The sequence below is a fragment of the Drosophila tropicalis genome, unplaced genomic scaffold (assembly GCF_018151085.1).
Source record: "Drosophila tropicalis isolate 14030-0801.00 unplaced genomic scaffold, ASM1815108v1 contig_39, whole genome shotgun sequence".
Taxonomy (NCBI): domain Eukaryota; kingdom Metazoa; phylum Arthropoda; class Insecta; order Diptera; family Drosophilidae; genus Drosophila; species Drosophila tropicalis.
The window spans coordinates 413,969-429,334 of record NW_027172851.1 but is presented as its reverse complement, the minus strand read 5'-3'; the positions used below and the strand labels follow the sequence as shown (position 1 = coordinate 429,334).

The 15,366-nt window shown below is 38.1% G+C and overlaps 1 protein-coding gene across 1 annotated transcript in view; it reads right to left on the bottom strand.

The window, feature by feature from the left end:
- RapGAP1 (Rap GTPase activating protein 1) overlaps positions 1-14,919 on the bottom strand; it is a 90,854-nt gene extending 75,935 nt beyond the window's left edge. Inside the window, 1 exon segment of the mRNA XM_068284304.1 lies at positions 14,627-14,919. Coding sequence (XP_068140405.1) covers positions 14,627-14,904 — 278 coding nt within the window. The 5' untranslated portion in view covers positions 14,905-14,919.
- Positions 14,920-15,366: the final 447 nt, after the last annotated feature.

Here is a 15,366-nt window from a genome sequence, read left to right as displayed (position 1 = left end):
CATTCGATGCAGCCACCCACTAAAATTTTCAAATGGAAAACCGAAATGTTTCTCGTGTTTCGATATTAAAGCTGCTGACATGCCAAATTATCTTGCAAATTAAAGGCAAACATACACAAAATTGAAACGAAACGAACTTGAAACGAAGAAGAAGTCGAAAAAATTGGAAAGTGATAAATGGTTTTGGCCCGGTCGATTGGTCGGCTCGTTGGCTGGTCGTCTGGTGGTTCGTTCGGACAGTCAGTCTATGATTGTTAAAATGTTTGTGTTGCTTTTGTCAGTTATTTGGCGCAATCTTTGCATATAAATTAGCCTGAAAATGCTTTTTCAAATTGGAGAACAAACTCTCGCTAAACTGGGCTAACTGTGTTGGCCTGTTTTATACTTGGTCTGAAGCAGCTGAAGCGTTTTTGGGGTCAGTTAGCTGTAGCTGAAATTATAGAAATGACACCGACTAAAATCCACTGCAGGCCTATTGAGAGCGTAACCCAGGCAAGACAGACAGACCGACAGACAGACAGGCAGACACACAGTCAGTCAGTCAGATGTAGCTAGTGGTAGAAGTCATACTAAATCCGATGTCTCGACGACTCCCCCTAACGAGTAATTAAGTCAAAAATAGCTCAAAAGACAAAACTAAGCCAAAGAAGAAAAGCAAAGGGTTGTCAAGGCAAGGCGCCAACGGAAGTGTTTATGTTTTCCAAAAAAACAAAAAGAAGAAAAATTATTATGTTTATAATGAAAAATAAAAGGGGGAAAAATTGTGTGTGGGAGTGCCCTGCTAAAAGAATAGTAAACATTACAAAAAAGAAAAGAAATGAAAATCCCTTTTGATTGTCAAGTTCAGACAAGAGAAATGAAAATGATTTCCTTCCCACCTCTCTCTCTCTCACTCTCTCGCTCTTATTACTATCTTTCTTTATTTGTGTGACAATGCAACTTGGCTCATAATTATTTACAAAATGCCCAAACACTGCTGAGCATAGAGCAGACCTTAACAAGGCCCCTAGTCCATTGTCTTTTGCTTTTCCCATAGTCATAAAGCCAGTAGGTATCAATTACCAGACTCTAATGCGAAAATAACAAGACATAAAACAAAGAAAACCCTACACCCGGCACACTCACAAGCCAAAAGAAAGAGAGAGGAAATACAATCGTCTGAGGGAAAGATAGGAAAAACTACAAAAATCTTAGTTGACCAAGACCAAGACACAACCAACAGAGCTGCATTGATGAAAGCAAATGAACCGAAGCGCAATGAATGACAAGTTGTGGCAGGTGAAAACAGAAACCCAAAGGGTCCAAATACTAAGCCGCACTTTTAATGCCCTATCTCAGTGAACCGACTTGAGTAAATTACAAACATAAGTATAATTTCTCTAAAGACAATCTTAATTGTGTGACTATTTACTGATATAGGGGTAATTAAAGCCAAACTCAGTCAAGGATTAGTTTGCAGTTATTTATGATGGAAAAATTCATATGCTCTTCTTTGGGGAAAGTATGAACAAATAGTGGAAAGAAAAACGAAAGAACGAAAGAGCTTAGAGCCACAAAATGAACAATGAAAATGAATGACAGTAATGCCAGTGAGTAGCTCTAAAGAGCTTTAAGTTTGAGATACTTATCGGACATTGTAGTTAACAATAAGATACATAACAATCTTATGAATTCTGATACGCAATACCGTCAAAAGGTTGATAAAAACGCAAAAACTCGCTTGGAAACGATTATTTTTGCATCTAAATTGACAGAACTGATAAGGTCACGTGTGAAAGCGAAAGTTGTGATAGAAAATTGAAATACTTGTGTGTCCCCATTCAATTACTTTGCAATTAGCACCTCAATAAATTTTGCAACAGAATTTGCGGTGAAAATAGTTAACTAACCGAGCGTTGGCCAAGAGAGAGGGAGACGGAGTGTGAAACGGGGGATGCACCCATTATGAAAGGCAACCGCATTAACCATAGCAGTTGGAATGGAATGCAACAAACATGAAAATTGCATGGCAAATGGCTGGAGAGACACTCACTCAAGAGAAAAGTCCATTCGTTTGGGTTGATGGTGTGACGCACTCATCAAAAACGCATTCATCATGTGAATTTGGCTGGCAGGCAAAAAAGACAGAGATAAAAAACCTCACTTAATTAGCCAAAACGGAAACGGAAACGAAATTGTTGCTGAAGATAGGAAAATGCATCGACAACAATCGATTAGATAATACAATTTCATTTTAGATTTTCTGATGCATTACTTGCTACGAATGGTTATGAATGATCAAACTCTTACCCCGCTGGCGATGATCCTTGACTGACGCTCTTGCCACTCCCACCCCCACCATTCCCAGTGGCATGAATGTGTCTTTGTGGCGGCGTCGGATGATGGTGATGGGGCGATGAGGTGGCCGATACTGTGGGCGTACTTTTGGCACTCCCACCATTCGATGATGAGCTTCCTCCGGCGACGGCCACTTTGCGCTTTGGTGATAGCTCCTGGGCATTCTCGCAGACGTTTTCTGTGTTGACGACCTGCTCCAACATATGTATCTTTAGCATGATTGATTGATTGACTTGACTTGACTTGACTTGACTGAGTGACTGGTTTGACGTATGTTTTGATTTGGTTTTAGATTTTTGGTTTAGGTTTTCTTTTTAATTTTTCTTGTTGTTGTTGTTGCTGTTGTTGTTTTTGTTGTTATAGTATATTTTATTTTCTGCTGGTAATGGAAGGCCTTTTTCTTTTTATGTTTGTGGTTGCTGTTGTTTTTTTTTTTTTTTTTTGTTGTTTGTTTTTCAGTTTTCACTTGTTTTTCAGTGTTCACTTTACATTTTAAAGGCTTGTGCTAGATAGGTGGGAAAGGGAGAGAGACAGAGAGAGAGATGAATGAGGGGGAAAATGCAATCAATTTGCGTGCATATGCAAGAAAAGAAAATCTCAAGAGCGTTCATTTTTGTTTTCCTCTTTTCTTTCTGGTCTTGTGATGGTTAATTAAATTTTTGGTCACTTGACTTCAATTTTCATTATACGATACGTTTCCTTTTACGATGGGGGAAATCTAATTTATGTGTTCTCAACAAAAACAAAAAAAAAAAAGGTAAGTAGCCAGCGATAAAAATAAAATAAAAGAAAAATGGAAATTTTTAATAACTGACAGTACAACTTTATGGTCGTTCATAAAAAAAAAAAAAACAAAAAGAAAATGTTCTTTCTGTTAAAACCAAACAGAAAAAAAAAACAACTCGGAAAATCACTCAAGCTCAAATAAAATTGAAAGGTAGAGAATCGTCGTGGGTAGAAGTGAATGGGGGGGGGCAGAGGCGGGAGCATTTTTAAAAAGTAATGCTGGAGCTGAAAAGACATTGGCATTTACCTTTGTCTTTGAGTTCAGTCTGGCCATATACAGGAGTGGAAAAGCGCGTGAAAATGCGTAGACCGAACAGGAGAGCGCAGAGGAGAAGCCAACAACAAAGCCGAGAGAACACAAGACAAACACAACAACAAGCCAATGCCAACCCGCACATGTGTAGAAAGCAAAAAAGAGGAAAAACCTTTTCAGTAGAAGCTACCCCATCATAAAAATGGAAAAAAAGCACAGAAGGAAAACAGGACTGTAAAGAAAACTTCGACTTGAACCTGCCCCACTGACAATTGGCTTAACTCCTGAAGCTGAAACTGAATGTCGAGTGAGAGAGGTGGGACAAGGGCTTCCTTGAAAGGGGGCCCCCCAAAAGGGAGGTGAATTGGCAAAGGTAATGGCTGCCGGCACGTGTCCAAGTGCCGCCCAGCAGATGATTTATGATTTATGCCATTGACTGAAGGCATCTGTATTCTCCCATGCAGTATCTACCGTCCTCCTGCCCCACTCCGGCCCTAGGCAGGTGGCGACTGTGAAAGTGCCAGCCGCGTCTTAAGTGGTAATGTGCGTACATTATGAGCTGCTGCCTCTGCCTCGGCTTCTGTTTCTGCTTCTGTTGCTTATGGTTGAATAGAAGTTACATGGAAACGGGGTCGTTGCCAGGAATGGGAGTCAGTGGTTAATGAAATGCTATGCCATGCATGAATGGCGAATGAGTTTGCTAGGGTCCCAGCTAAAGTGAGGCGACAGGCAGGCTCTGCTTAATCTGATTATAATTGGAATAGGTTGATAAGCTCGTGGTGCCCTCAAGATGGTGTGATACTGTTACCTGGCTGGATAACCAAATTATATTATGCGAAAACTCGCGAAGGACAAAAGGAAAGGAAAGGACTAAGCAACAATTGGAGAAACTTGATAGATACAAAAGGTAAATAAAGGATTTGTAACTGTATCTAAAGCAACTCATAGTTGAATGGACCTTAAAACCTTAGAGCAGATTGAGCATTCACCTGGTCCCCGATTAACACAATGGATATGATCCTTGGAAACACCGTGTTAAAAGAATCCGTGTTAAGCGAGACATGAGCTTTATATAATATATGAGGATTCGTTCCAATACTTTCACAGAAGTGTAAAGAAACTTTTCCATTGTTCAGCAAAGGATTTTAATTCCTTAATTGGATGATTTGATTGATAATCGATTGTAATGATCGATAAATGATCAAATGTTATTAGATCATGGAGTTCAATAGGATTCAATCGTGTAGGATGGGACTTTAGCTTTTGTTTAAAGAAAACTTTGGCTCTGGAGTAATTAGTTTATTAGTTTTATCTGTGTATCTCTTTTTAAAATTGGCTTAAATGGTTAATCTAATAAAATGAAGTATATTTGTCCCATCTATATCCACTGTTATTATATTTTTATGAATGTTGTTCATTCAATTTGTTTAAATATATTCCATTTATACTATTCCCACTTCATATAAAATAACAAAGAAGAGGAAAATTTTAGAAATCTAACAGAATCGAGGCATTGGAAATCAAATTATCTACAAATGAAATTGGAAAACCCTGAAGTAGTTCTCAAAGAAGGAAATGTAGAAAGATATAAGCCTCTATAGAATCCGCCAAAGGCAAATGTACATATATTAGAATTTAAATTAAACTTGTAGTTTTATACAATTTTAATATTTCCACTAAATGTTTCGCCCTTGCATAATCCAAGCCGATGACCCAAATTCCTCTAGTATCTGATTTCTTGAATTATTTTATAATGTGGGAATGTGATAATAATTCGACTTAAATCGCATTAAGAGCAATCATTTTGTTCATTTCTTTCCCTCACTCACTCAACACGCAGTTTCCGTTGCAAATTCGTCATTTCCGGATGCGAAAAATAGGCAGGTGAGAAAAAAAAAAACACAGTATGATAAAAATTTAGCACAAGTAAAAATATAAATATAAATAATAATAATAACAATAATAATATTGTATGCACACACAACATTTCGAGTTTTGCTAAATTCAATTACGTGGCACAGTAAACAATTTGGTTGAATGTGCAAAATGATTCTTTATTAAAAGGCCCGACAAATGTGGCTGGTTACCCTCCGTCCTCCTCCGCCCTTCGCAGCCCCCCATCGGGGACCCATTCTATGCAACCAGCCAGAGTACGGAATTAAATGAAAAAAATTGCATATAGAATAATTTATTTAAATCAGCAACCAGCCACCGCCCCCATCCTAAAACTCCACGACGACAACGACGACGACGACAACGGCGACGACCTTTTATGGTGTCAGTCGGAAAGGCAAAAAAATAAAATAAATGTAAAAAAATACTCAACAAATTAATGTCAGAATGGAGAATTGTGTGGGTCGATTGCCTGAGGCTAATTGTAGTTGATACGAATGAGTGTTAGTGTATATATATGTACATATATATATTCTATATTCATCCAACTTGGCCCCGCAGTGGGTGGTCTGGGTGGAGCTGCTGCTGGTGTCTAGAGAGAGATTTGTGTCAATTTAGCAAAATTGTCGCGAAACAATGATAATTTCTTTTTTTATTCATATTTTACTTTTTGTCTTTGCGTCTTTTGTGGCGTCTTCAATTTGGTATTTTTATTGATGTGTTGTGATCCGAGTGCCAAATGAATGAAATTGTGTGATTGAGTTAATGCTGCAGATATATGTATGAATGTGTATTATAAACGCAAATTCAATGGGACAAAATTAAATTGACAATTGGTAGACGATAAAAATGTCTGCCCATAAAGAAGATAATAGAATTCAACGATGAGAGGCGACTCCTAGACCGATACCATTTCAATAACTTTATTGTCACACTTACGAACAAGTAACTAAGGGATCTTAGTCCTTGCTTACCCTCTTCTCACATTAGTCTCTTGTTCTTTATCCAAAGGGACACGTGTGAATGATAGTTAAAGGAGGTTAGCTAGATGAACATTTCATAGTTGACTTCTTGGCGAATGGAGGGTGGATTGATAAGGAGTTTCGACTGATTGATACTAACTAATGTTAATATCAATTGCAACAATTGAAATTTCAGCTAACAATTTCTAGGACCATATCTAAGCCCAATGACTGATCATGCAGGATGCCATGAACCAACGAAGTGATCGAAACACACTTGCAATCTATTGGACATGCAGAAAAACAAGTTCTAATTAGATTTAACCAAAGCAAACCGAATCAACGAATACAATTAGATTAAAATGCATAATTCTCGTCTTTTTTTTTTGTTCGTTTTGTATCGTAAATTATCATAGGTCCGTTTATTATCGTCAACTAATTAGTAGGTGATAAGTGTGTCAAGTGCTCGACATAGTCAAACATTCGCTAACCCCGTTACGCCTGTCCATATGCCTCTGCCCCCTCTCCCCATCCCCAGCACTTGCGTAAACATTTCGCAATCTGATTTCGATTATATATTTGTCGATACGTCATGATGGTGGCATAAACAATATTTCTTCTATTTCACGGTGGTGTTTGCTGACTTAAATTTCTTGAGTCAGAGCCATTAAAAAGAAACACCAACGGCAAATTCGTTTGCTTATCAATGGTGGCAATTGGGTGGTTGTGTTTGGTGGTTCGTTGTGGGGTGGTGCATGAGGGGCAGGTACGAGGCCTTATCACAATATATGTATGTATATGATATGTATGTGTAGGCAACTTTCTGAGTCTGCCACTTGAAGGGAAATCTGGAAAATGACTTCTAAAAGCAACATCCGGTAGGTTGGTCGGTTTTGTGACTCCTTCTCCTCTTCCGCATAGAATTTTTTGGCAAGTTCAAAGTTGGTTTTCATTTCTCGCTTCCGTGTACAAAATGTTCTATGTACATTTCCCTATTCTCTGCTCTGCGTGGGAGAGTGGGAGGGGTGGAATTGGTGGGTATGACACATTTTACGCTTTGCTACATTTTACAGAGTTTTTGTTTCATGTAACATGTTACACGTGTTTAAATATTTATGCCCCGACAAATTTTGGTAAACAAGAATTTTGTTTCATTTTAATTTTTTTTCTTCTCGGTTCTTGTTTTTTCGTTTTTTGTTTGGTTTTGGGATAGCAGCAGCAAATGACTTGGAGACTTGGTTTGGTTTGGTTTTCTGGTTTCTGTTTGGTTAGCGCCTACCCCAAACAGCTGTTGGCAACTTGCCTCAGGGTGAAATTTTGGAAAAATTATATTCTATTTATAAGAATTATGTATTTTAGATTGGGATGCCATTTTCCAAGTAATCCTGTACCAAGGAGGCGTGTTTCTTAATTAGGTTCTCCATAGCAACAACCCTGGCGCCATCTAGAAGTTATATCTTCTCTGTTTGTTAGTGATATGCCGTCTGAACTGTATGAATAATTGAACTATTTGACTCATGGTCTATGTTTTTGAGCTTACTCATTGATTATATGGACTGAAGGAGGCGTGGTAAATGAATAAGCCCAGATATTTCCTTACTTTTGAGCTCTTGCCAATAGACAGATTGAGTTAAGTTGAGAAGTGCCACAATTCTGGACTATTTTGAGTATTTTGTGTCTTTTAGTTCCATTCTTTTGTTTATCTTATCAGCCTTTCAACTTGTTTTGTTGTTCTGGTCTAATCAGTTTTTGGGATGGGACAACCTTGAAAGTGTCTCAATTTATGTGTGCTGGGAAATGAGATCAAAAAGTAATGTAACATTGAATATCCCTTCTATTCTGACCTTCTTAGAAGTAAACAAAGGCAAAGGAGGCACTTCAAAGTTCAGAATTTAAATATGTATGACCTAACTCAAAGTGTAATGCGAGGTGTGGTCGAGAAATCCAAAATATGCCTATTAGCTGATAGATTCTTTTGGGTTATTAATTGAATATCAATTCTCTCATCTCTAAACTCTTCGGAGGACCCTTGCACATATTTTCCACATATGAATAGCAAAAATACTCACATATTTCAAAGAAATTCTGTCTGGACTGTGAAACAGGTGTAAACATGTCGTAAACAAATATGAAACTAGCAAAGGCAATTAAAATAAACACCAAGAAGGAAGACGGGGAGGGACAGAAGTCCCCGATCCGCCATAAAACACCGCAACTTTCCCATCCTCCTCCCCGCCCTGCTCCACCTCTTCTCTTTTACATTTGCCATTTGGCAATGGGCCATATGAAACGTACGCCCCATAAATTAAATTCACTTCTCGCTAGAGAGAGAGAGAGAGAGAGCGAGAAAGGGGCAGATGGAGAATCAAAGAATGGGGATAAAGCATGATAACGCATTGGCTAAACGGTAAATTTTTTGCAGTAGACCCCAAAAAACCAAAATCAATGCAGGCGAATGACACACAACAAGGTTTTCTCTCTCTCCCTACCTCTTGCTCTTCTCTTTTTCTCTGATTCTCTCATTCGTAAAGCTTTTGTGTTGGCTGCACTTCAACTTGAACTCACGACCGAATATAGTGATAGTGAGTGAGCGAGAGAGAGAGAGAGAGAGAGAGAGGGGATGACAATTGATGGCCAGACTGGCCCACAGACAACAGACACCAAATGAATGAATTGAGTCGTCTGCCTGCAGAGGGGGGAAGAGCAGAGGAGAACATGCCTGGCAAAAGATTGAAGAAAAAGTGTAAAAGATGTGGCCAATATGTAAGAAGCTTCTGTTTTCTGTTATTCTTTCTGTGGTCGAGGCCAATTCGCTTATTGAGTTCATTTACATTTACAAAAACATCAAAGATGAAACGATATTTTCTCTCTGTCTCTCTCTCTCTACCTCAGTCTCCTGTAATGCAATGCAACAGGCAAAACCAAATAACAACAATCGGAAAAGGCTGAATAAACCAAAACAGAAAGTAATAACCAGGTGAGTGCTAAGGAGGAAAATACAAAAACTTGAAACGACGACGTTAAGATACCCTACAAGTTGAATGCAAGATACTCTGCAAAGTTTGAGCCATCTGAAGATGGAGAGGATGAAGGACACAACTCTCTCTGGAACAGAGCGAAAGTAAGTCTCTGAATACCTTGACTTTTGACCTAATATTTCACAGAGAACCGTTATAACTTTTGCACTTTTTAACACAAACAAATGAATTTTCACTTTAGATTGAGGTAGGTCGAAATTTTTGAAGAAGTTTCTCTCTGACGTTTCAGTGCTTTTCGAGTTTAGTAAATGGACTTCTCCTGGAGAGAGTATGCAAATTCCATCTCTGTAACAGCTGCCCAGGCACACACACAAACACACACAACAAACACTCACTCACACATACGAGCCAATAAATATTTTTGCAAACTTGCGCACCTCATGTAAAAAAAAAAATGGAAAAAATACACGAAAATGAAAAATCAACAACAATTTTTTTTTGTGTGCGTTTTTATGTTTTTTTCTGGTTTTTTTTGCTGACCGAAACCCGTTTTATAAAAGCCAAAAAGAAATTCACGTGCTCTCTGGAGTGATTTTTTGTGTTTTTTTAGTTTGTCGCCAACAGTGATGCATATTAAACAACAACACGATGTTGGAAGTAGAAGGGGAGCATCGACATCAACATCATCATCGTCATCATCGTTTAACGGCACAAACGAAACGAGCAAAAATATAAAAAAAAAGAAGAAAACACGAAGAAGAAATGCGTAAAGTTTCATTTGCATATTTGCAATTGCGGAAAAAGGAAATTCAAAGAGAATAAGAGAACGAAGAGTATTTCGAGTGCAAGGGTTTTTTGGGAGATCTGAAATCTGGCTAGTTGGTTGGTTGATTGGCATAAGGGTTTTGAATATTCAAACGATATGCGAAACAGCTAGCAACTGCATACATATGTATGTATATCCATCCTCTTCTGTCCTGTTAAGAACATTTGGCTAAAAATTGCTTTAAAAGCGCACAAATTGAAGTAAACGAATTGAAGAGATTTTAGTTTTTGAGTAATATTCCACATGAATACACACATACATACATATGTAAATATATAAAGCTTTAAGTTTTATTACCAAAATTTTAATACCTATTTTGGTTGATGAGATTCTTTCTAGGATCAGAGGATGCACCGCAGGGTTCTGAGAAATTTAGAACGTGTGAAACTCTACAAGGAATTAGTTCAGGAAAAGCAGATGCCAAAATTTTAATGAACTAATCTAATGCATAATGCTTCTATAACTATTCATATTTATTCTAGAGATTTATCCCAGGATTTCATCCGAAACCGAATTAATCACTTTTTACCCTTGTTTTGAGTTTAACGGACCAGTTTAAAAACTTTCTTAAAACTGTTTTCAATTCTAAAACTGAAATTGCACCGAATCGACCATGAAATTTTATGATTCAATAACATATTTAGCTTTATTAATTTGTAGAAAAACCATTTATATATAGGTACATACATATATCATATTTTCGCCAAGTTCTGAAAATAGCGAGTTTTGTCATGAGGATTTTGATTCGACGAGTAATTGCGGTCTACGATAAAAATTCTATTTCAGGGTCTTAACAACAATGCTAAAATTCCAGAAGAAAATAAATTTCCTGATGTTTGAATCACATCGATGGAATCAACTACAACAATTTAACATTGATTAATTTTAAGAAAATTGAAATTAAATACAATAAATGTATTTAGACCTAGAAATTAAATGAAAATCTTCTAGGGCACAAGAAAACATTTCTTGAGGATCAATAAATAGGCATGAATACTTAAGTTTTTAGACAACAAATACTTCAGAAGAAATTATTTTAACTCTCGTTTTATACAAAAACTGATAACGATAATTACTACTGAAGTTTAGTTATAATTATTAATTTAAACCAAATTGAACCTCATAAAAGGACACAAATCGGGCAATAGTCACTATCACTGATGTGTTGATGGGAACTAAACTAAAGTTCTCGACTATAAAAGACTTGGTAAATACACGAATTCTGTTTGTTAGAACACTTTCACTTATGATTGTGAGCATTCTAAGACTCGTTCCCTCCCAAAAATTGAAGGTTAAATACCACTTGACCTTTTCTATTGCGGACCTCATCGAAAAACCTGTTCTAATCCCACAGAAACACACAAAAACGAAATAGCCGAAAACAACAAACAACCTGTAGACCTCTTGTAATCCCTTGGCCGTTTAACATTTTCACACTTGTTGACCAACATCTTCACCCTACAATCAATACAATCGAATCACATAACTTGCACATAAATCAAATTCAATGCAATCGCATCGATGCATTGAATGGTTGATCATGATCATCGCCTCAAAAAAAATTATAAAGAAGACACGTAACAAAGATGCGTGACGCATTTCAATCGAAGTCAAACAATGAGAAAAGAAACCGGCAAGAGGACAGAGAAGACACAGAGAAGACAAGACGTTGTTAACAAGTTTTTTGGTTGTTTTTGTTTTCAATCATATTTATAGCTTATTTTTTGTGTTTTTTTGTCAATTGGCTTTTTTAATGGTTGATAATTATTTATAATGTTTGGCCACTTCTTTTTAATTTTATTTCGTATTTTTTTTTCTTGCACTTTTGATAAACTCTTGTAATTTGGCAAGGCAGAAAATTTCACTTAACACTTTCGGTTTTGCCTTTGATTCTATAAAAAGAGGCTCGCACTGGTTGCTGATGTTGTTGTTGTTGTTGTTGGGGCCATTAAATTCAAATTTCTATTATGGTTTTTCACTTTTACTTTATACTTATAATTGAGCAATTGAATAAGTAACAAAAATTTCACTTTCTCGAGACGTGTTGGTATTTTGTGTATTTTGTTAAGCGCGACTTTCGCGACTTTTTTTTCTTGATGGATTTTGTTGTTGTTTCTGATAACGCATTGCACGCAAATTGATGAGCTTGATAGCCAAGACCAATAAATTATTACCTCAACACAAAAATTGGGTGTGATTTCTTTGAGAATTTACGATTTGGGATTGATTTGATTTATGGTAGTTTCGCCGCTTTCTGGTTAAGTGCAACTGTTGCTGGTGGTGCTAATTTGCAAATGATGCCACAATATTCCCCTTACAGTAGAACAACGCACGCATGTTGAACTCTGGAGGAGGACCGGGTACGGGTGGCAGACACCACTCCGATTCTGACGACGCAGACGCGGGACAACGTTGGACGACGACTACGACGAGGATGACGAGAAACACACATCCATCCACATCTATGTCTGTTCTCCTAACTGTACAGACGGCATTCGCGCGACGCCCACACGAGTCGATTATCAAAACGAAACTGAACTCGAAAAACTCGACAAAAAAGCTGCGAGGTGGCCCCCACAACAACAACAGTGCGCATGGAGCTCAGATTACAAAATCCACAAATGCCATCCACAGTCGCTCTCAGGCCAACTGTTGTCGCCCTCTCTCTCTCTCGCTGTCTGCTTGCTCTCTGTTCTCATTCAACTTCAACTGGAATGACAACAAAACCGTTAAGCTGTGTTTTATTTGCATTTGGCTAAGAGCAACGGGTGGGTGGGAAGGTTCCATTGCATTGTATTGAATATGAGGGCGCATTCTTGTTTACTTAAATTCCAAATGTGTGCAGTTGTTGCAAGGCATCACGATGAAAACCCGCATGGCTTATGATAAACACACACACACACTCGGGTAAGTAGACCAAAGAAGCCGCCACGGTAATGCATTCTCGGGTTTATTTGCATAGACCTCCGACCGACAGACAGTCCACCCGCCAAAAAGTATGCAGCAGGCAGCGTGCGCCACCCGAAAAGATAATAAAAACAAACTGAAACAGGCAACCGGCATATGGGATACCAATACGAAGGCAAAAAGTGGGAGCAATCGGTGCCCCATACATGTGTTGGGGAATGCTCTCTGAGAGCGCCTCTCTCTCGGCAACTCTTGCCCCATTGGAACGAAAACAAAAACAGTTGTTTTCTACGCTAGACTGCAAGAAAATGTTTCACTTTAGGCACGTTCCCCTGATGTGGCGTTTAAAGTGTAATTGGAGCAGATCGAACACAATCAAATGGGGACCAATTGTGATTCATTTCTAAGATATTTAATCCGTATATCCGTTTCCATGGGGGAGTCGGGAGTCTCTAACCATCTCCCGAGATATAGAAATGAGTAATTATTTTTGCAATTCTTCCGCTAGTGAACCGCCAAACATTATAGGTCAAATTTTTAATAGGTCCTCAAAAATTACTGAATTTCCTAAGTCAAAAAGTAATTTTCTGGACTGACCTCCAATTAAAATATATACTAGATTAGTTCTTGCTCTATAATAATAAATTACAGTTCTTTCAAAACAAACAGTTCAGTGAAGCTAAAAAAATATTAAATTTGTCTATGCTGGCAAATTTCAATAATTTCTAATTTGGGAAACATTATCATTAAAAAATATCTTCATAGTTCCAAGTGTTTGCAATATTTGTATTAGGCCTAGTTAAACCTGAATATCCCAAGTGTTTCATAGAGTGCCTCGTCATAATCTTGAATTTTCTTTTATTTGGTTAGAATAAACAATATATTTTGGTGTTTTTAAAACCGATTCTACAAATGTATAAAAATAAATAGCATCTATCAAAACGGGAAAACATATTCATTATCGTTTACCCATCAAATATATTGTGAAGAGCAAGTGACAATATGTTTTTAAGCATTTCGAAATTACCAACTTTTTTAAGCAAAAGAAATCCATTCCTGTTTTTTGTTGGTTAGTGTACAACCCGTTCCGTGTTTTAGCATGCGTCTCGTTTGTGGATGGTAAACGAAGAGAGATTTGTGGATACTGGAAGAGTCGATTGTGCTCTCCAACTCACGACACTCTCTCCCACAGGCACACACACACACACTCACATTGAGAATACTCTCACCAGCCCCAAACAGAGGCCACTGAGGAGGAGGCGTTTGCGGCGGCGTTGTGCACTTGTTCATTGGCGTTGCCCACACCATCGACAACAACAATAATAACAAGGCAACAGCAGAAATGTTGCGATTGCTGGATGTCGTGCGTGTTGCTTTTGTTGTTATTGTTGTGACTGATAAAGCAGCAGCATTTTGTTCAGTTCTATGTAAGTATGTATGAGTGTGCCACAAGTGATAAGCGAGAGTGGCGAGAGTAGAGAAACGGCATCCGAAAGATAAATATGGGTAAAACGGGGCGTCAAAACAACAAACCAACAGTTGATGTTGATGTTTGACTGGCCCATATACATACATACATATGTATTTTTTGGGGAGGATGCCAATTCGCTGGTCGGCTTTTGGTCAAAGGGACAATGGAAAGCATTGTTGTTGTTGTTGTTGCTGTTTGTTGGTCAGAACTCACCTCATTTGTGCCAGCTTGCGTTCGTCATAGCTTTCGAGGCGTTGATACTGCACCTGTCGTCCATTCGAGGTGGAAGATCCCGTAGCTGTAGATGTAGAGGAATGCCTGCGATAGTCGGCGAAACTTTCGCTTTTCCTTAATCCTGGTATCTTGCCGGAACTATTGCGCCAATACTTGATCATGCGATGGAGGGCTGTGGGTGATGACGCCTCAGAGCCGCCCATGGCGGCGGCGATTCGCATATCATGGTGATCCACCAGCGTCCTATAGGATGACATTCGTATGTTAATCTAATTATTTCGATTCGATACGGTTTTGATCCGTCGTTTCGTGGCGTTGGGTACCGACGAGTTCGTTTTTATGACTGACCATAAGCTCCAGCAGAAACCCAAATGCAATCACACAATGCAGTGGGAATGGGAATGGGCACTATCTGATACAGCACTCTATAGTACTTACTACTCCTCTCTCTCCCTAACTCTCTCTTTCGCTCTACCCTCGAGGCAGTTGTTCTCTCTGCTTTCATTTTGCATTTATTTTGTTTCCATTTTGATTATTTATTTCTCATAAAAATTATTCACATACATATGTGCATATTTATGCATATGTAGGTCTATATTTTATTCTTTTAATTGTGTTATTAATGCATTTTCCAGTAGCTATATAAGTTCATACTCATGTATGCAAAGTGGCCTGTTCTTAATTGTAATGTTAACTCAGCAAGTGGAATGAAATTGAGT